This window comes from Carlito syrichta, unplaced genomic scaffold (genome assembly GCF_000164805.1).
Source record: "Carlito syrichta isolate Samal-C Ts95f unplaced genomic scaffold, Tarsius_syrichta-2.0.1 Scaffold306879, whole genome shotgun sequence".
NCBI classification, from domain to species: Eukaryota; Metazoa; Chordata; class Mammalia; order Primates; family Tarsiidae; genus Carlito; species Carlito syrichta.
In genome coordinates, this window is record NW_007250975.1 from 54790 (window position 1) to 77578 (window position 22789).

The 22789-nt window shown below is 36.5% G+C and overlaps 1 protein-coding gene across 3 annotated transcripts in view; it reads right to left on the reverse strand.

Annotated features, from left to right (window-relative positions):
* Positions 1-7482: 7482 nt before the first annotated feature.
* MYL1 (myosin light chain 1) overlaps positions 7483-22789 on the reverse strand; it is a 31847-nt gene continuing 16540 nt past the window's right edge. For 2 of the 3 annotated variants that reach the window (XM_008063500.1, XM_008063501.1), the window contains exons 3-7: positions 21633-21776; positions 17302-17475; positions 16808-16885; positions 13891-13933; positions 13025-13333 (exon numbers count right to left, since the gene is read on the reverse strand). In XM_008063500.1, coding sequence (XP_008061691.1) covers positions 13905-13933; positions 16808-16885; positions 17302-17475; positions 21633-21776 — 425 coding nt within the window. In that variant the 3' untranslated portion in view covers positions 13025-13333; positions 13891-13904. Of the gene's footprint in view, positions 7515-7701; positions 7706-13024; positions 13334-13890; positions 13934-16807; positions 16886-17301; positions 17476-21632; positions 21777-22789 lie in introns of those variants that run through there. The other variant, XR_504663.1, reaches the window with a different exon arrangement.

The window sequence follows — 22789 nt, forward strand, 5'->3', positions numbered from 1 at the left end:
TCACCAATATTTCCTGATCATTGACGATGTGTTACATTGTCAATATTGTTAACTATGCAATATATGTGTCCTAAAAAGAGCCACAAACTATTGGGGAAGAACAGGAATTAACAGACTATAAATATAAATGCAGTGAGGACACACAGATGCTCTGGGGATGAAGAAGAGATGGATTAGAAACACTTTCAATGAAGAGGCCATATTAAACCTGGATATAGAAGGTCGAATGGATTTCTTCATACGGGGTAGTAGGGAAAGGGGACATGACAGATGAAACAATATGAACAGGGCCATGGCATTCCAAGTTTGGATGTTCTGTAGCTTTCATAATGGTAGTAACGACGGGCAATATGTATTGATAGCCAGGCACTGTGCTGATTGCCTTATGGGAACCATTCAAAATATCATTGACTCTCTTGGATAGAAATTTTGTCATCATGATCATCATCATCACCTCTAATTTATAGCTGAGGAAACTGGAGTTGAGTTGAGTAACTTGCACAAATGCACAGAACAAGCAAGAAGTGGAGTTTTGAACCCGGCAGATATGAGAACCCACGCTTAACCACTACACCGTAACGTGGATGTGTTAAAACAGTTAGAGCTTTTATGCCTTACCAATTGGAATAAGGTAAGTCAGCCACCTGCCTCTTTCACTTTCCCAAGATAATCCATTTGCACGAAGCACAAGCAAGTCATTTAGAAACTTCTGCAGACTTCATAGAGAAAGCAAGGAGAGGTTCCAGATTATAGGTCCTATAGCAAATAACTTCAAAATTCCCTCCAGACTCTCTTTGAAAGCCCTCTTTGCCTATTCTCTCTCTCGTTCTCTTTGTCTCTCTCTGTTGCTTAATGCAGCTCTGTTATAATAGGTCAAATTTGCATGCCCTACTCATCAGCAAAACAAACAAATATCCAAAACAAAAGCCTGAAATTAATCAGGCCTACTTTTCTTAGAAGACAGTTCAGTAATTTTGAGATTGGATTCTGTATTACACGCAGCATATTAAAGCATTTCTTAAAATCATATACAATATGCTTCCCAAGAACAGTTCTATGAAATATGTTTCTTCATCTCTTTACATCAAACTTGGTGGGCATGGTTAAACGAACAAGGAGACTGGAAAAGGTGAGAAATTATCCTTTCATGTGTTGGCTTTGTCTCCTGCCTGAGGGAATATGCATCGCATTAGAGGTGTCTTCCTGACAGTGACCATCTTTAGTTTTAAATTATTTAATAGTCGTCCTGCTCCAAAATAGCACTATTAAAAGGGGACCACCAAAGCACTTACTTTTCATAATTAGAGCTTGCAAGGTGAGATAAATGTCAGTAACTAGGTAAACTGAGAATTTTGCCTTGGAGGAGGAAAGCTTTCATCCTACTTTTTGAAACATGCTGACTCCACTCCCACTGTCCCCCACTTCAAAGTCTTGGGGTCCTCGCAATGACATTGTCAGAGAAGGCACTGCCTGGTGCTGCTTCTGCAAACTCAGCTGTCCCCTATTGGCGCTGCCTCTGTTGAGTCACTAGGGACCAACTTACGTTTCTCCTGTCCTCAGGCAGGCGGTCCTCAACCGGCTATTAAAGGCAAAGGAAAACTAAGTAAAGGGAAAATAAAAGCAAAATAGATGAATCAAGAGGGATAAAGTTACTATAAAGTGTTTACAAAAGTTGTATTGCAAATTGACCCAAAGACTTAAATAAAAGAGAATCTTTCTTGACCTTTAGCCTCAGTGTTAGGTTATACATTCCTAATACTTTATATATGTTTTAAAATTTTGTTGTTTTATTTTAAAATTGAATGTTTAATCAACTAACATGTTTAATCAACAAATATATGTTTAATCGACCAATATACTGATTTTCTGCTTTGGTATTCTTTTATTTGTTTATTTATTTGAGTTGCAGTCTCACTCTGTCGTCCTGGCTGGAGTGCAGTGGCCACTCCCGGCCACCGCAGCCTCGACTTGCTGGGCTCCGGTGATCCTTCCGCCTCATCCTTCCAAGTAGCTGGAACTACAGGTGTGTGCTACCACGCTCGGCTTATTTTTTGGTTTATTGTAGAGATGAGGTCTCGCTGCCCAGGGGGGTCTCGAACCTGCAGGCTCAGGCGATCCACTCACCTCAGTCTCCCAAAGGCATGGGATTACAGGCTGAGCCACCGAGCCCGGCTTGCTTTGGTATTCTTAATAATTTTTATCTTTGTAAATTTCCATTAAATTTGTGGAACATCCACGTCTTATCAATACCTTAAGCACTTTCAGCTTTCAGTTTTGAACTGTCTTTATAGGCTACATAAAAATTTCAATATAATGTTCAAATAATTATGAAAAAGACAATAGTCAAGCAATTCACTGCACAAACCCAGATGGTTTTGCTGGTAAAAGTTGAACTGTTAGTTTGTAGGAAATGACACCAAGAGCTAGATGGTAACAGCTATTTGACTGGAAGCTAAAACAAAAAGGTTAATTTAGCATATGGGAAGTGACTAAAGAATGTCATTGAATAATGTTCAAAAGAGTAAACTGTACAAAAGCTAAACCTCAAAGACTCCCACACAGAAATTCATGTTACAGATTCTTGAGCAGATGCTCAAGGTGGATTGCAAACAGATGACAACAAAGAGAAGTAATTATTTGCAAGGTTTACAGTGTTGTGAAATTGGAGACACAATTCATTGTTTAAGACAATTTTTTTCTGGTTCTGAGAGAGATTTCTCAAAGGGAAAACCTGTGTGACATAAATGCTTAATTTCTCTTTCTTTAAAAATCAGGAGGTTGCCATTTGGGAGAAATGTGTTCAATGTGTGTAATTGTTTTCTGTTCTCCACAACCTCTCTAATAAAGTTTGAAATGTATCAAGTGACGAGATTGACTTCTAAGCCTGTTCAAGATTCTGGGAATAAACTTGTGTTATGTACATATATATATTTTTTGTTTGTATTCAAGCTGAGTGTATTTCAAGAGAAAAACAAGACACTAAAGGATGTCATGGTTCCACAGTCAAGGAAAGACGAATGGGGTTTTCATTTCAATTCTGGTTATACACAGGGTATTCTGAAGGGACTTTCAAATGCCAGTTTTGTCTCTGAAGTAAAGAAACTCGCAATAAAAGGGTTCATTTTAACATTATTATTCCTTTGGGGGGGGTCTTCATATTTTCTATTATGTTATGATGACACTTTTCAGTTTTGATCTTTCTTTTTCAGTTAGAACAGAAAAAAATATATAATTTTGGTAGTTTAGAAAACTTCAGTGCATTCTCTTTTTATCCAGACTTAGCAGTCAGCAAATAACTTGCAAAACTCAATCTAAAGCCTTGTGAATTTCAAGGGAAATTAAATCTGTTTCTGATTTAGTTATACATTACTCATTGAAATATTATTTGGTAGCAAATGCTTGATGTCCAGAAAACTTATGATCCATTTTATCATCTTCTTTATTTCATCCAGGAAGTTGACTTCCATGCATAGCAAATAAAGTTTATATTTAGAAAAATGAAGCCGTAAAGTCTATCAATATGTTTCTTATAATTTATGCTACCAATATTTCTAAACAGGTTTGATATGGCTTACAATAAAATAGCTTTCAATAGGACAGTTAAAAATAAAGGTTAAGAACTAAGATAAAACTATATAGAAGAAATACAAAAATAATTATATGGGAAAATTGCAAAACATATTAAATTTCTTCTGAGCTTCCAGACTGCCAAGGCAAAAGTCAAACCAAATTATTATACTTGGAAGTGAAGCCTGACACTTTGTTTTACCATCATCATGGATAGTGCTCATGTCACATCACAAATGCAAAAGCTAAACAAAGAAACCTATAAACCAGTAACACCTTGTCCAGCAATAGTTTCCAAAATAAATGAAAACTCAGTCTTTCTTGCAAAGTTCTTCCTAACAGAAATAACTTTATTCCTGTCTTTTGAATCATATGAGAAGGTTGCTCTGTGTGTGTGTGTTTTCACTATGAACAACAAAGTAAAAACTGAATAGCTTTGGTAATTGTGTGGGATTTTCCATAAAATATGTATTTAATTTTGTTTGGATAGACTTTTTTTAACCTAAATTTCTTTACAATCTTTTTTTTGAAACGATTTCTTTTTTTGAGTTGGAGTCTCATTTTATCGCCCAGATTAGAGTGCAGTGGCACACTCACAACCACCGCAGCCTCCTTCTACTTCAGCTTTCCAAATAACTGGAACTACAGGCGTGTACTACCACACCCAGCTAATTTTTTGATTTTTTTGTTTTTAATTGTAGAGGTGAGGTCTCGCTAAGCTGCCCAGGTTGTTCTCTAACCTGTGTTCTCGAACCTCCCAAAGTACTGGGATTACAGGCTTGAGCCACTGCCCCTGGCCAAATTCTCTTTTTAAAACGCGGTTATTGATGAGTTTTCCTTGATCCTAGTTCTACTAGCATTATCGGTTTTAACAGTTAACTATAACATTTATTTTATTTTTTAATTGCAAAAGCAATATACTTCTCATTGCAAAAATATCAAAAATGCCTACACAAAGTAAAGAAAACATACAAAGAAACAAACACAAATCTTATTATTTTACCTATCTATAGATAATCATTAATAGCACTTTGGTGTGTTTCTCAACCTTTGTGATTGTGTGTGTATATTTTGTAGTATCAGGTTTAATCGCATTTTATTTGCTAAAACTAAAGAAACTTGATTTTGGATTATTGAGACAAAAATCAATTGTGAAAATGCACTAATTTTACTAGATTAAATATTTGCAGACTTAATTTGCTATGTGATGTTTGGGGCCTGCAACTTAAGGAAAATTTGACAGCTAAAGTCAGATTCTGTAAATTGGTAAAGGGAAATACAGGACTGATTTGGATTACTTATCTGCAGAGAAGAAACAGTGATTGAAGTTAACATATATGAAAAAACTGGCTTAACCTCTTTCAATTTTTTACCTCAACTCTCTCTGGTCTTTATTTCCCTAGTCCTCTGTCTCCCTTTGCATTACCTATTCTCTCTGCCCTACTTTGCAATATTGTCCTCAAAATAGTTGACGTTATTACATTGTTGTAATAGACTCATTGAGGAGAAGAATTCCCTAGATCCTAGGCACAGCAATTTCATTGCATGTGTACCCTTCCTTTCTCCCTATCTTTTGTCAGATGTCACAACTTTCACAATTATTTCCAATTCTAATCAACTGCAACATTCTTTCTCATTGAACTTGGGCACAGTCACAAAATCCTGGTTAAAACAGTTCTAGAAAACACTACCCATTGAAAAGGATTTACACCCATTTGCTACTGGCTCCAGAAGGTGGATATATGCTTCGGGATAATCTTACTAGTAATTGTAGGACTTTTCACTTATCAATATATTCTGTGTTCAGTAATTTATTATTGTGTTCATTCAATCTTTATTGGACACCTATTAAGTTTTATTATTCTGCCAAACATCCGAGATACAAGTGTCAATATGACATGCTTCTTGCCTTCCAGAAAAGCAGGTAGAAGAAATTAGGAATAGTTTCATTCATACATTAGTTTAGGCTTTGAAAAACATTTATTTGGTGGCAACCACGTGTCAAGTACTTGTTCTACGTTTTGGGGATGCAAACATGTGATGCTAATAAATAAGTAAGCTGTTTTATAAATATAATAGCAAGTATAAAGTGCTATAGGCACACATCGGTGGGTGTTTGTGGGTGGATTACGGGAGGAAAGGTCAACAGGAAGAGATGATTACCTACAAGATGTGAAATCATTCTCTGCATAGAAACTTTTATAAAAATTTCAAGAAGTTATGATTTTAATAATTGCTACCTTTTATTTAGCTATCACAATATTTTTCTTTCTTTAGCTATTACAATATTTCAAGCACTTTACCTATGTTATTTCATTTAACATCACTGCAGGGCTTTGTAAGTATTCTACTTAATCTATGATATAATTAAGTTTACTCATCTAGGATGTGACAGAACTGATTGAAACTCATCTGTGCTCTGACCCAGAACCACACCATTAAGCATGATTGCGAAGAAAAGAAGTTAAGAAGAAATACCAGGAGATATTGACAAGATACTGAAAATATTCCTAAAGGACCTTGTGTATCTTGATGAACTCTGACTTTCTCCTTTAAACATATGATGTTATTAAAGCTTTAAACCAGACAAATAACACTAGTAGTTTTGATATTTAGAGGGGTAAAATTGGAAAGATTGCAAAAGTAGAAATTAGACCAGTTAATAGTTTGTTTCCATAGTCTGAGGGCAAGGGTAAATGAAGTGAGTGTGAAAATGGAGAAGAAAACCTTCAGGGTAGAATTATCAGGTTTTGATATTGAACTGATGTGGGGGGAGAGAGAGACATATTGAATGTGATTCCCAAGTTTTTGACTTGGGCAACTAGGTGGATGTAGGATAAGGAATGCAGGAGAAGGAGGAAGAGTAGGTTTTGGGAGGTGATAATTACTTTGATTTGGGATGTGTGAAAACTGAGATGCTCATGGATGTCCTGTAGAAATGGTGGTCTGGTACGTGGTGGGTTGGCTGAATTTAGTGCTCAGGATAGGGGTCTGGGTAAAGACACAGATCCGACTATTACCAGCATTGAATTAAATTTGTAATGTGAGAGAACAAGAAAGTATAGAATGAGAAGAAAGGAGGACAGAGCACAGAATATGTGGAATATTGGAGGAAGAACAAATACACAGGGAAAGGAGAGAGAGAGAGAGAACACACACACAATCAGACCGTTAAAGTCAGAAAACAGTCTTTCCTCTGCGGCCAAAGAAGAGAATTACAAGAAGTCATTAGACTGATGGATGCTGTGGAAAAGGTGAGAACTGAAAAAAATCTTTGGACATGATCACTCATGTTTTCCTAAGAAAATGTAGTTTCACTGTTTAGAGGAATAAGTTTTAAAAATTTTGTTTTCTCGTTGTTGAGTTATTAGGACATGATGGAGAATGGATATAGTTAGTACAGAATATTCTCTTGAGATCTGTAATAATAAAGATAATTAGTAGAAACTGAAAAAGTAGTAAATAAGACTCAGTGTCTGTCTTCAAGGATCTTATTCCATTTGTTCATATCTATATCAATATTATATGTTAATATTCAATATCTAGTAAGGGATATAGATAATAAAAAGCCCAGGTAGTTAAAATCTAGGACAGTGCGTGCTATGGTGGTTTAACACAGAAGGTGGTGGGAGAACGGAGGAGAGGTATGCCACTAAGTGTAGACTAGAGGACATCAGGGCTTTGACTGAGGTCTGAAGGCTGAGCAGGAGTGAGTCCAATAAATATGATCTTAGAAGAAGTTCCTTTGAAGAGGAGGAGTAGCATGTGGAAGTTTCCAGAAGTGAGCAAGTGTGAAAAGTATGGGCAGCTGTCAGGAATTCAGTATCTTTGTGTTGGACACATTCAAAATGGGCTCTTCTAGCTACTGGAAAACATACCATAAATTGTTGTTACCCACAGTCACCCTACAGGGCTATAGAATGCTAGAACTTATTCTTCCCATCTAGCTGCACTTCTGTATCCTTTAACCAACTTTTGGCTATTTCCTTTTCCCTCTCCACCTCTAGTAACCACTATTCTCTTTACTTCTATTTTTAAAACTTCCACATGAGCCAGGCTTGGCGGCTCAGCCTGTCATCCCGCGCCTTTGGGAGGCTGAAGTGAGTGGATGGCCTGAGCCCGAGCATTCGAGACCCACCTGGGCAGCGAGACCTCATCTCTACAATCAATCAAAAAATCAGCTGGGCGTGGTAGTGCGCGCCTGTAATTCTGGCTACTCGGAAGGCCCAGGCGGAAGGATCGCCGGAGCCCAGGAGGTCGAGGCTGCGGTGGCCAGGACCGGCCACGGCACTCCAGTCTGGGCGACAGAGTGAGACTCCAACTCAAAAAAACAAAAAAACTTCCACAGGGGTGAGAATATGCAGTGTTTATCTTTCTGTGTCCGGTCTGTTTCACTGAACATAATATCCTCCAAGCTCATTAGTGTGTTGCAAATGACAGGAGTTTGCTCTTTTCTCTGACTAAATGATACTCCATTGTATATAAATAACATATTCTTTATCCATCCATCTGCTCATGGGCACTTTGCTTGATTCCATATCTTGTCTATTGAGAATAGCACTGCACTAATCATGTGAATTCAAATATGTCTTTGATGTTATAATTTCCTTTCCTTTGGGTATATACCGAGCAGCAGGTTTACTGGATTGCATAGTAGTTCTATTTTTAGTTTAGTTTTTTGTGTTTGTTTTTTTTTTTTTTTGAGTCGGAGTCTCACTCTGTTGCCCAGGCCAGAGTGCCATGGCACTCTCACAGCCGCTGCAGCCTTGACCTGCTAGGCTCAAGCAATCCATCTGCCTCAGCCTTCCAACTAGCTGGAGCTCCGGCGGCCACTCATTCCCAGAGCAAGACAGACTCTAATTACAGAGCCAGTTCCAAGACAGCATAGGACAGTAGCCCCGTGGGCCACAGGGACACAGGGACACTGTGTTGACTTCTTCTCTGCGGGGAGCACAGTTTTACGGACTCTAGACTGTTCCCTCAGTTGGGCTTAGTGCCTGTGAGGCCTGCAGAGGACCCCCATGGTGGAGTCTGTCGCTGTCCACTGTGTTGCTGAGTGCTACCGGGATTCTCTTGCTTCCTCTTGGCTGAAGGGACCTCTTCCTGGTTCCCAGCTGCTCCCAATTGGGATGGTTTGGTGGGGGCCTGGTGTTTCCTTCCATTCTCTATGCTGTCATCCTGAGTTTCTGTGTTCACCAGGAATTTTGTTACTCCTCTGAGGCATTTCAGCACTTTCCCTCAGTTATTTTCACTAATATGTAGTTGTTTATTCCTTGTTCTGGCTGTCTTTGTGAGGGAATGAGTGTTCTAGTAAGCCATGTTGCTCCACATTTTTAATTAGTTTAATTATCAAAACACCCCTTTAATATTCCATTTTGTAGAAGATGAACCTGAAAAGGTCAAATAATTTCCCCACTGTCATACAGTTCAGAAGAGGTAGCAGTAGAATTTAAACCTAAACCTGACCCCAGAGCATCCCATTCTTAGGGTATGATTTGATTGCTCTAAAGAAAGTCTAACAGATGAAAGTGGACAAGTAAACAGAAGTAGGGATATGTTCAACATCTGGATATTTTTGCTGAATTATAGTTCAAGTTGAACTTCACCAGTTGTCATCAAACAATTACCACGAAGTGCACCTTTATATGTGTTACGGGTTGAGACTTTAACATAGTTTTTAAAAAGTATAAATATATTTCCCCCAATAACATTGTACTTATTCTCACTTGATACAAAGAATATTGTGAGATGAGTTAATTTTCTCTTTCACAGGCTGGTGGAAGACCATAGGAAACAACAATCTTCTTTTCGTCTTTTCAAGGATAGAAAGAAAAGTCTAGGCCATGCTTGGTGGCTCATGTCTGTAAGCCCATTTTGGTAGCCTTAGGCAAGAGTATTGCTTGAGCTCAGGAATTTAAGACCAGTCTGGGCAACTTGGTGAGACCCTATCGTTATATAATAATAATGATAATAATGATAATAATAATATAAAAGTGTAACCTACATGCTACCAGAATTCCTTACCACCTATGCTATTACTGACCAACAAATTTGCTAATTTTTTTAAAAGTTCAAAAAGATTGGCAGCATTTCTGGGAAACTTCAAGGTCTGCTCCAAAAAATCTGAGCATTATCTCGTCTCAAAAAGCCTACCTCTATGTTTGTGGGGCCTTTGGCAAGAGTACATATAGAGATCCGCTTACCATAAACTTAAATATTTATTATCCATCAAACTAAGAAACTGTTAAGTAATATATACTTCCCTTGACAAATGATAGCTTCATAATAACATAGAAGGACGGGTTAGAATTCTTGGACTCCTTGGTGATCTGCCCCAGAATAGAGTGACCTTCCGTCTTCCCACTCCCATCTCCAACTTCACCCTGTGCTGCAGGGGTCTTGTGGATAATTCCGTTCTTACTTTAAACAAAACAAAACGGCTGGCTTTGGCATGTCTTGGTCTTAGGGTTGAATACACTCGTGGCAGTCTTCCTTTGGGAGAATGGACTAGGAAGAATCCTGCCCAGGTCCTAGAAGAGAGGTTGGAGACATTCAGTCAGGGAAGTCTGGGATCCTAGGAACCCAAAGTGTGGAATAGGAGTGGAGGCATGAGCTCTGGAGTGGTGTGCTCTTTTTCTGAGTAGACTCCTTGGCGTTGTGGGTATGTGACTGAGGGGGGAGGACTCGAGGGGCTCCCTTTAAAGCCTGAGCCACATTGTCCCTGGTCTAAGAGTTCTACTGCTTCTTGGTTTCGTGCAGCCATAGGGAAGGCAGATGAGTTCTGGCTAATCCCGTTGCTGGCAGATGAAAGACAAGGTAAGGAGTAGCTAGTACTTCTTCCTACTAATTATGAATGTTCAACTAAGAAAATCTATCTTGGAATGAAGTATCTGGAAAAATTTCCAGCAGATCTTTGGAACCTGGAACCCCATTACGCTTCCCTTTGCACTGACTTTTCTTAGCTGGGGGCTCACTTATCAAACTGTAAAACCATTGCCTGAATTATTTCTTGATCTTGTTCTTTTTTAGCTTTAGTTATCTTGATATTTTCAAGGGAGTGTAATTCTTTGACTGGACTCCAAATAATTGCTGTTTAATCTTCTCTCTTCGGATATAGTCTTGGTTTGCTGAGTAGATCTATGGACTTATGACTTTCTCTAGATTTAGAACTTAGAGTAAGATATTTTTCTTTATTCTGTTAAGTCTCAAGTTATATTTGCCACCACAGAAAAATAAATAAAGTTAGACAAAGTTGCATTATGAGTTCATTCTTATATTACATTTTTTTGAGAAATTTTATTGTGAAATCTGAAAGTAAAATTTTAGTTCCCCAATGTAATAATAATTATTTACTTCATTCATAGAGAAGAGCATTAAGTTCCTGCATGCCCTTTAAGTTTCAAATATACTTTTGAGGCAAAAGTAACCATAATATTATATTTTTTCAGAAAGGTAACTTGAAGACAGTTAAAAAGGAAACTTGAAAATGCTTGCTTACGTAACGTAGGCTTTTCAAAAGTTATTTTTAAAGACCGAGGAATTAGGCACCTGTCGTTTTTTGCCAGCTGGTGTAGATGTTAAAAATTACTGTCACTCTTCTGCCAACTACTCTATTTTGCACCTGCTGCTACTTGAGTTATGGGCATTTCACACATGATAATTTAATAAGGTTAGTTCCCATGACAGTGTACTTGATGTTAATCTATTGGGGGTTAAAGCAGTTTTAAAGGTCTTGAGGGAAAAGCAATAAATATAAAGCTTGAGACTAAAATTTTAGTGCCTTGTAGACATCACATTTTTCAAACAGAATGGACATTTATCCACGTATTCCAAAACAAAAATAAACCTTTTATGATTGGACTATTTGTACCAGCAACCTTCTCTACGTGGTAATATTTGTGATAAAAAAGTTTAAGTTGCCTAATGTAACAATTGAAAATAAACACATATTAAGAACTGCACCATTCGATATGGTAACTACGAGCCAAATGTTGCTATTTAAAATTTAAATGAACTATAATGAAATGCAATTAAAATTCAATTCCTCAGTCACACTAGCCACATTTCAAACGCTCAGTAGTCACATGTGACTGGTGATTACTGTATAGAACAAAGAAGATACAGGTTTCCATTTTCACAGAAAGTTGTATTGGATGGTTCTGTATGACATTTCCAGTTTCTAGTCTTAGGCAAACTTGACCTTAGAGATCATGAGATTGTAGTGCATTTTCCTTAAAAGAGTGATTGTAATGTTGCAACACCATCTTGACTACTAACGCAGAGGGAGGTTGAAGTTGAAGTTCTACTACTGGAATTCAAGTGACCTTTGCCAGATAGAAGAAGTGTGTTGATCTGAAGTTCTTAACACTAAAAAAAAAAAGTTATTACAGGTAGGCAGATATTTTCAGAGATTTCATAATCCCGTATATTACGATTATTTTGTTTTAGGGAAGTGGGTGAACTATTTACCACTCATTCCGTCTAAATGTTCAATTATTAACTTTCAGATTCTGTTTTAAAGGAAAAGTGATACTTGACAGCATCCATGGTACCTGATAGCATTCTGAGATGATAAAGTAAGTTTATACTATGAATTCTTATGTTAGTCATACCACTTTTGACATGTATTAAAAGATTTGGGGGCCGGGCACAGTGGCTCAAGCATGTAATCCCAGCACTTTGGGAGGCTGAGGCGAGAGGATTGCCTGAGTCCAGGGGTTCGAGACCAGCCTAGGCAAACTTGGTGAGCCCTCACCTCTACAATAAATCAAAAAATTAGCCAGGTATGCGCCTGTAGTTCCAGTTACTTGGAAGGCTGAGGTGGAATGATCGCCTGAGCCCACAGGTTGAGGCTGCGGTGGCCGTGAACGTGCCACTGCGTTCCAGCCTGGGCGACAGAGTGAGATTCCAACTCCAAAAAAAAAAAAAAAAGATTTGGGGGCATGGGCATGCTAATGAGAGTAAATCATAGTAGAAAAGAGAATATTAATAAACAGGATCTTAGGTTCTTAAGCAACAATCCTTTCCCAAGAGAATTTGTTTTTAAGTAACAGCTGAAAGATCATTTTACATCTTATCTTTGAAGACATCAAGAAAGAAGTATCAAAGGTTTGTTAGAATTTCAAATAGACCAGATTGTTGCTAAAAGTGAATTTGATCAATAGATCATGAACAAAATGGTCTACACAAATCTGAAGAAACCATTTTCACTTTAAATTGCCTTGATAGTATGCATTAAACTGTCTCTGATTCAATTTAAATTTCCTCAGTGTCTGTTTCACTTTTATAATAATATATGATTATCTTTATCAATTTGTTACTGCTTTGTAATTGCAGTGATTCATTCTTTTAAAAGCTTGCAATTCATCAATATTCTGTACATTTAACAAAATAATTGAGGTTTTAAAATTATTTTCATTAAGCAAGAAAATGAAAACACAATGTGACTTGAACAGTTCAGACTGACTAAAATTATTTATTGATTTATCATCTTATGGATGTGTGTTGATCCTGGTAGATAATAAATAGTGGTGCTTGGATCTGAGATTGTCAATATGTTATTCTTGTGTAGAGCGGCAGACACTTGGTTAGTGTGGTAGGAATACAATTCAGATAAACACTCAAGGTATATAAAAATTGAGGGAATCCTTAGTCTCAAACTGTTCATATGGTTTTGCTTTACTAAATGATGGGGAAAAGAGCTGGACAGTTAGTCATGGGTGTGATTAAAATAAGCTTCTAGTCAGTCTTCTTTAAAATGCTTGTTCTGTAAAGGAAAAGGGAAAGGGAATTAGACATTGATTGCGTCTTCTCAGAAAGAAAACTCAGGAGGAAATAATGTAAAGTGCAAAAAGAGATATAGCACAAAATGTATCCGCACTTACAAGGTAAGCCATTTCCAGGCTATAAGAAACTGGTTGCAAGTGTCTGAATTTGAACTGCTATAACATGATTTTATAGAGGCAGTCAGTTAAAAACCACGTTAGTTATTTTAAAAAGTTAGGCCTGTGCTTTGAGTAGTGTTTTGTTCCACCTAAATTCATGAAGTAGTCTACGGTTTTTTGAGTCCACACTGCATAATTGTAGGACAGTTAGAAAGATAGATAGGGTTTGTGGATGGAAGCAGTGTTTGCTTATACACTTACACAACTGCTTTAATACTAAATAGACAATCTCAAGGAATTAATGTTTTCTGATTAATATGAATATCTCTGTTAGGAAACAACATTACTTGTATCTACAACATATAAAATAAAGCTGTTAATTTTTTTAAAGAATACAGTATCAAGAAAGATATATATTAAAAAGGGAACAGGTATGTACCTTAGAAGTGCCATTCAGATAGACATGATATGCTTGACAAAGGCTGTAGGGGCAATATAGACAATTTAGAGTTAGAAAACAGGCAACTTTCATACAAGAGAGACTTTGCAAGTTAGCTCAACTCTATTCTTAGCTGTAATGGTAAAGTTTATTTTCTTATGCTCTGTACAGTCCATGATTCTTAATACTATATGACCTTTGCCCTGATTTTATAAATTTATTTTTTTTGAATAAGTGGTATATCTACTTATTGTCTATGCTCCTAAAAATCTTTTTTACACAAATAGTGGCATACTCTATATACTGCTTTGTGCTTCCTTTTCTCAATAAATAATTTATCTTGGAGTTATCACCATGACTATGTACAGGAGTGTTCTCTTTCTTTTTAGGGCTGCAGGGAATTTTTTTGTGTAGATGTATCAGATTTTGACACATTGTACATAACTGGACTTTAAATTGTTCATATATTTGACTATTCTGAACAGTACAGTACAGAAATGGATAACCACGCATACACGGTCATTTCACTAGAGTCCAAGTGTATCTAAAAACCAAATCTCTTTAAGTAGACTTTCTAGAATTAATAGTATTATATCATCACCTAGACATTTTAATGATATACGTTCCCCCCCGTAATATACAAGATTGCCTGTTTCCATATACTTTTCCCAACCCAAAAAGTGTGGCCAAACTTTTAATCTTTGGCAATCACATACTTAAAACATGATATCTCAATGTAATTTGCATTTATTTTATTATTAGTGCGATACAAGGGGGCACCCCAAAATAAACCTGGAATTTATTTATAAAAAATTATGTATTTATTCTTACATGTTTAAATTCAGTCACCTTCAAAGTACTCTCCCATTGATGCAACCTATGTATCGAGATGCTTTTTCTACTGCTCAAAACAGTTTTGGAATTTGTCAGTTGTGATGCCTTTCAGCGTTTCTGCTGTTTTTGCTTCACTTCTTCCATGTCAGAAAAAAATCATTTCCCTTTGAGGACTTTTTTCATCCAGAAACAAGCACAAGTCGCTCAGGGCGAGATTGGGTGAATAGGGATGGTCCAGCATGGGGGGTCATGCCAGTTTTGGTCACCTGTTTGCCACAAAAAGATGCTTTGAAGCCAAGTTCAACCTCTGACAAGAACACTAGCTGGTACCTTGATGCCGATGGGTTCCTAGCACACTTTTAACTAGTGGGGGAAGATTGTATTACCAGGGGCCCATCCTTCAAAAGATAATTCCAGGGTTTTTTGGGTCCCCTTCATATTCATATATATTTTTCTTTTTTCCTTTTTCTTCCCTATGAGTTGTCAGTTCATGTACTTGCTAATTTTTCTGTTGAATATGTTCTTTAATTAATTTATACGAGTTCTTTTTTTTGTTAAGCAAATTAACTCTTTCAGATATTGATTGCAAATATATTTTTTCTGGTTTGTTATTTGTCTTTTGATTTTGCTTCTGGTGGCTTTTGTCATATAGATTAAAAAAAAAAAATTTATTTGGGCCTGGCGCGGTAGCTGTGATCCCAGCACTTTGGGTGGCTGAGGAGGGAGGATCGCTTGAGGCCAGGAGTTTGAGACCAGCATGGGCAACATAGCAAGACCTCATCACTACAAAAAATAAAAAAATAAAAAAAATAGTTGGCATGATGGTGCTGACCTCTAGTGTTAGCTACTCAGGAGACTTAAGCCAAGGAGTTTGAGGTTGCAGAGAATTATGATCACACCACTGCACACCGGCCTGGGTGACAGAGTGAGACCTGTTTTTTTTAAAAAAATTAATTAATTGACGAAAATAAAAAATGGTTGAACTAACCTAAATTTTCTATGCTTTCTGTATTTTGTGTCACTGTTAGAAAAAAACTTACCACTCCAGGGTTTTAAATTATTTCTCTTATGCTTTTTATGTTTTTAGCTTTTACATTTAAATTTTTGACCCATTTGAAATTTATCATGTTTTAAGATTCTGATTTGACTTTATTCTCAAAATGATGACCACTTACTTAAACAATATTTAGTGAATTGTTCATCTGTGTAATGTACTTATGGCAATAACTAAATGTGAGCTATTGTTTATGGGAAAATAGTGAAGTTTAACCAAGATTGTCATTGAAGATATGCTTGGCTTTCTCCTCTCCTCTTCCTTCCTTTCTATCCTTTTCTTTTTGTTTCTTTGCTTTTTCCTAAGTTGTGGGTCTTTATAAGCCTATGTTTATACCAAAGCTGTTAACATAATTTTATTGAAATGCGACTAGATTAGTCCTCTTTGGGGATAGATAAATTTTTCCATTTTGGGGGAAATTTTTAAACTTGCAAACTATATTATGAAACTTTATTTTCCATCTTTATTTTGTGTAGCGCATTGCTTTTACACTTTCTGAGTAAGTCAGCTGTAAATTGGTAGTAGTAATTAAACGATTGGCTACTCTAAGATACATTTCATTTAAGCAAGAATACGAGACAAGAAGAACTAAATTTTAGCAACAGCCTGTCATTTATGATTTGACCTTCATGAAATAACTAAATCTCTTTGGCCTTCAGTTTCCTCATTTTTCTAATGACTTGCTACTAGTCAATGACTTTGAGATCTCTCAACTTTAATATTCTCTTAAATTTGATATTGATACAAGCCCTGTCTATCTCACAAGGGATGTTCTAAAGATCTGACCAGAAAATACATGCGAACACACATTTTAAGCTGTAAATCAATGGATGGTATTGCTAAAACACACTGGAATAAATCTTAAGTATTCAGATCTTCACAGGGCATCTTTTGTTAGAGTTATTATGCAATGATTGATGCATGTATGTCAATCAGGCAAGAAGAGGAAAAGGAGTTAAGTACAAAAGAGACTATCATCAACCCAATCAGTTAAGAGTTGCTGTAACCACCAGTGCACATCGATTGTACCTTCATAGTTGATGCAGCCATTGGAGTCTTCCTGCCCTTTCATCAGCGCTTCAACTTCTTCCTCTTTCATCTTTTCACCTGACGAAACAAAACTTTCCTTTCAGAAAGAAGGCCGCGTGATAATTTCATCATTCCACCGTAGGTGATCTGTCAGGGACTCCTAGAGACTATGAGAAGACTCTTGGAGCATAGGAACTGTGCCTGCCCTATTCCTGGCACTTAGTGTTTTTTAAACAAATTGTTTTTGAATGAATTAAATATACATGATCCCTGGTCATGCAAACTACATCCTATAAGAACACAACCCTTTATTTATGCATGACCAGTATTTCAAGTTACCATTTCCCTAAAATAAACTCCCTGGCACGGAGGCCAATTGACACGGTCATTAACTTCTGACGATTTTTTCCATTTTTAAAAAAGGATGATTATCCTGTCATGCTCTTTTCTATATATTCTGTCCTGTTAAGTCCACTGAAATAAATTCTCCTTACCCAGGGTTGCTAGAACATGGCGGAGTTCAGCACCCATGACTGTGCCATTGCCTTCCTTGTCAAAGACACGCAGACCCTCAACAAAGTCTTCATAGGTGCCCTGGTCTTTGTTGTTGGAAATTGCTTGCATCATGGGCAGAAATTGTTCAAACTCAATTTTCTTGGCATTCATCTCTGTAAGAAATTGCAATGTTGAGAGTTATTAGCTACCACAAAATAATCTCTAAGCTACAAATTAAACTTGAAAGCTTATTCTAGAGGATCTGAAAAATCTGTACACAATTTAAATTTCAGTTGGTAAACTGCAAGAAGAACAAAAATACAGCCATGAGCTCTGTATTTCGGTGTCTGAGCTTTTATCCCCAATCTACCATTTATAAATATGCGGCAGTGGGCAAATTTATTAACCTCTTTGTGCCTCAAATTTTTTCTGTAAAACAGAGTTATCATATATTGTTATTGTGAGAGTTAAATGAGTCAATTAATGCAAGCAAAGTTTATTATAATGCCTAAGGCAAACTGAATGCTTAATAAATGTTAACTACTATTTTATTAGTAGTGTTTATTTAATATTTCCCATAAAAACTACAGAAGCAAAAGAAAAATATACTGAGAAACAACAAATCCAGTAGATATAAATATAACGAAACTTAATTGAACTTTTGTGCATAATCCACCTTTGTTTCCAGCTTTTATAGAACCTTCAATTCCTTTAAAATTTGAGTACATTTAAAAAGAAGCTTATAAGGAGTGTGTGTGTGTGTGTGTGTGTGTGTGTGTGTGTGTGTGTGTGTGTGAGAAATATTCTGTGATCTCCTGCCTTCTTTGTAATTTAGAGACCTGGAGATGACAGGACTTTCTTTAGTATCTTCTGACAGGGTAAATCTTATTCATGACAAAGGTACAAAATAGACTATCCAGATGTGTGCAAATAGGTAAAGTTATGTGCTCTCAAAAATCAAAATTTCTTTCCCTTCTCTCACAGAATATAAATCTACATTTCTATTTATATCAAATTTCTATAATGTGTCATTTCTATTTCTATTGAAATTCTACCAAGTAATACAAAAGAGATTAAATTTGAGTGCTGAATAAATGAACATTTGTCTAATAATTTCATTAAAGATAGATGTTTGGTAAGTTAGGGAGTGATATTTAAAAATAAGGTTTGATCTGCTGTTTGCTCACTTTATCTCGTGCTCTCAGCTACTTTCTGCATGATTTAACTGGAAACTTTCTTCCAAAGAAAAGGAAGTCTGAGGAAAATCTCAAGAGACTGATTTTGAGGTAAGGCAACCCTCCTTTTTTAACAAAGGAAAGTCTCGAAAGCATTTTCAGTTATCAAAGTAAAAAAAGATTATTTGTTCTTCCTCTCTTTCTTTTTCTTAGTGACAAAGATAAAGAGCCCATATATGTACTTGAAAAATTAAAAAAATTATTTTTAATCGATACATGATAATTGTACACATTTATGGGTTATAGTGTGACACTTGGATACAAGTATACAATGTATAATGATTAAATCAAGAGGATTAGTCGTCACCTCAAACATTTATTAATTCTTTGTGTTGAGAACATTCAAGACCTGCTCTTTTAGTGACAGTAAGTCCCCTACATACGAATTCCATTCTGAGAGCACTGGGTCAGTCTAATTTGTTCACTAGCTCATGGAAGTCAGCCTAGATACCCGACTAACAAAGTCATCTATCCAGTACCAGGGGCATCGTCGTTGCTTTTACGCTTGGTTCCAGGCATCCTGGGCTTGAATTAAAGAGACTATACTACTGTGCTCTATATAGCAGCGGCCCTCAACCTTGGGCTGTAGACCAGTGCTGAACCAGGCTGCACAGAAGGAGATGAGTGGCTGGCTAGGGGAGCTTTGCTTGCTGTCAGAGCATCCACGGCATTAGATTCTCATAGAGTGAGAGCCCTATTGTGAACTGCGCATGTGAGGGATCTAGGTTTCATGCTCCTTATGAGAATCTAATGCCTGGTGATACCCTACCTCCTCCATGGAAAAATTGTCTTCCATGAAACTTGTCCCCGATGCCAAAAAGGTTGGGGACCATTGCTATACAGTACTGTAAAGTACAAAAAAATCACAACCACTTGTAAAGGATGTATGCATGTGGCAATGTATGCCAGACACATGAACTAACTTATGTGATTGGACATGGCAACTCATGTTTGCATCTTTGAGAGTTTGTAACTTGAAAGTTCATATGTAGGGGCCTCACTTTATTTTAAATTATGCAATAAATTGTTGTTAATTATCATCTTCCTACAGTGCTACAGAAACTAGAATTAATTTCTCCTATCTAGCTGTACTTTTGTATCCATTAACCAACCTATGACTACTCCTCCTCTCTCCACCCTTCCCTGTCTCTAGTAACCATCATTTTACTCTCTACTTCTCTGAGTTCAATTTTTTTTAGCTTCTGCATGAGTGAGAACATGTGATATATATCTTTCTGTGTCTGGCTTATTTTACTAAACATGATGTTCTCCAGCTCATCCATGTTGCAGTGAATGACAGAATTTCATTCATATGTACAAATAAATAGTATTCCATTGTGTATATATGCTCCATTTTCTTTATTAATTCACCTGTTTATGAACACTTAGGTTGATTCTATGTCAAGGCCATTGTTAATAGTGCTGCGATAAACATAGGGATGCATACATTTCTTAGACATATTGATTTACTTTCCTTTGGATAAATACCCAGTAGTGGAATTGCTGAATCATATGGCAGTTCCATTTTTCGGTTTTTAAAGAACTCCCATGCTGTGTTCCATAATAACTGCACTCCCCTACATTCCTACCAACAGTGGATATGAATTCCCTTTTCTTTGCATTCTCCCCAGAATTTGTTATTTCTTTGTCTTTTTGATTGTAGCCGTTCTTACTGGAATAAGATGACATCTCATTGTGGTTTTTCTTTGCATCTCCCTGATACTTAGTGATGGGGAGGAATTTTTCATATACCTGTTGGTCATTTGTATGTTTTCTTTTGAGAGCAGTCTATTCAGTTCATCAGCTCATTTTTTAATCCGATAATTCTTTTCTTTTCTTTTCTTTTTTTGCTGTTGAGTTGTTTGAGCTCCTTATACATTCTAGTTATTAATCCCTTGTCAGATGAATAGGTTTTAAATGTGTCTTGACTTTCTTTTTAGAGCGGCATTTTCCAATAGGCTATTATACTTTTCCATACACCATTGGGATTAAAAATAGTTTTCTTGTTCTAGATTCATTACTGGATTTCTGTATTGAGTAAAGGGCTTCTGCAATTTTGCCACTTACATATTTCACTGATTTTTGTCCCAGGATGTATCCTGGGAAACTGAACACAAGTTTGGCTTAGAATTTTAAAGGTTTTAAAAATTCTTTGAAAGTAGAAAATACTCTTATTAAAAGTCATTCTGTCTATTCCTAGTTAAAATAGCTGACTTTTTTTTTTTTTAAAGATGGCCATGCCGGAAGGATTGCCTGAGCCCAGCGGGTCGACCCTGGGGTGGCTGTGAGCATGCACTGCACTCCAGCCTGCGTGACGGAGTGAGACTACAACTCAAAAGAAAAAAAAAAAAAAGATGACCATAGAAGCAGGATGTCAAAGGGAGGAGCACAGAGCAGTTAACTTGCATTTTTCAGTTGCTTTGAAACATTGCAGTTTCATTTTCACAGATTTTATTGGAGTAGATTTCTAGAAGTGTGCCACTGTCATTTATGAAGAATTGTCGATAAAGTACATGATGTCTTACTCATGTTTCACAATTTTTGTCAATATGTATTTTTTACCTTCAAAGGTTTGAAATCTGAAAGGTGTACAGATTTGGAAATTGTTTTGTTTTAGTAACCTTTAAATTATGAATATTAGATATGATGACAATAATGGCGTTAGCATCAAATATTATTTCTTTTACTTAGCATGGCATTTTATCATGCTTGCAAATTCTCAAAGGAAGGTCAACTTATTTTATGAGGTAAAGACTCAGGATCTAGATGGCAAAGAGGCACACGTATCCCAACCAGAAGTAAACTCAACTCTGCCATGGGAAACATTTCTCAATAAATCTCCTCCCCCGCTTCTGTCTCTCTCTCTCTCTCTTTCTTTCTTTCCTTTCTCTCTTCTCTCTCTGTCTCTCTCCTCTCTTTCTCTCTCTTCTCCCCCTCTTTCTGTCCTTCACTTCTCTCTCTTCTCTCTTGTTCTCTTTCTCTCTCCTCTCTCTCTCCCTCTTTACACACACACACACACACACACACACACACACACACACACACACACACAAATATCCACACACTTCTCTTCTTGGAAAAACTGATGTGGTTACCTTCATTGCTGGGGTTTCCCAGAACTTTCCTGACCTCCGCATTGGTGGGATTCGTACCCAGAGCCCGAAGGACATCACCGACCTGGCTCAAGGTGATCTTGCTTTCACCTGTTCTGTCAAACAGGAGAAATGCCTCCTTGAAGTCTGCAAAAAGCAAGAAGCATTAGAGTGTTTTCTTTTCGTCTTCTGATTTATTAATGAACCCTAACTGTGTCAAGCATTCAGTTAAAACTCTTCACTGTTTTACAACTTTTGCCAGTCACTCAAATTGTTATCTGTGGACGCTTTCTTTTTTAATCTCAATCATTGGCCAATATTTTGGCATTTCACTCTTGGATTATTTTAAAGCAACAATTCCAACTTTAAATCATATGTTATTGTTCATCAGATACGTAAATTGGAGCTCCTAGTTATATTTGTTCATATTTCCTTTGCCTGCCTGGGAAGCTGGACTGGGTTAAGACATTCTGAGGCCTTGAGAAATCTTAACAATTCCTTATATAATTAACAAGATGAATTAAAATATCAAGAAAACAAATTTTCGATTAGAGTTGTGGTATGTGAGGTTTAACTCAACTTCTCAAATTATATGGAAAAATCTTTTCTTGATGTACAAATTTTCTAGGATGTCCCCTTAACTAGTTTTCTTCAGGAATAACTTCACTTTCCAGGAAAAATTGAGGAAGGTAAGACAAATCTATAAGTTCTATAGTATAGTCACCACCTTAATATGTGACTTACAGGCTCCTAGTATAATCAGTTCAGAAGGCAAAACATTTGCTTGGTTCTGTTGCTATGATAATCTCTTTACATCTTACTCTTTTTTCAGATATACATATGACATCATGTTATCCTATCAGCTTTGGAATTTAAGCATTTTAAATTCAAATTCTGTGAAAATAATTGTCGATTCACATACAGTTGTAAGAAATGATACAGAAAAATCTCTTGTATACTTTGCTTAGTTCCTCCTAATGGTAACGTTTTGCAAAATTATAGTATATTATCTCAACCAGGATATTCATCTTTATAGACTCCAAAGATTTCATTTGTATTTTTCATTTACTTGTACTTACATGTGAGTGTATGTGTGTATTAAGTGCATATTTTAAAGTGTTTAAAGCATATAATAAGTGTACTTATTATAGTCACTCTAT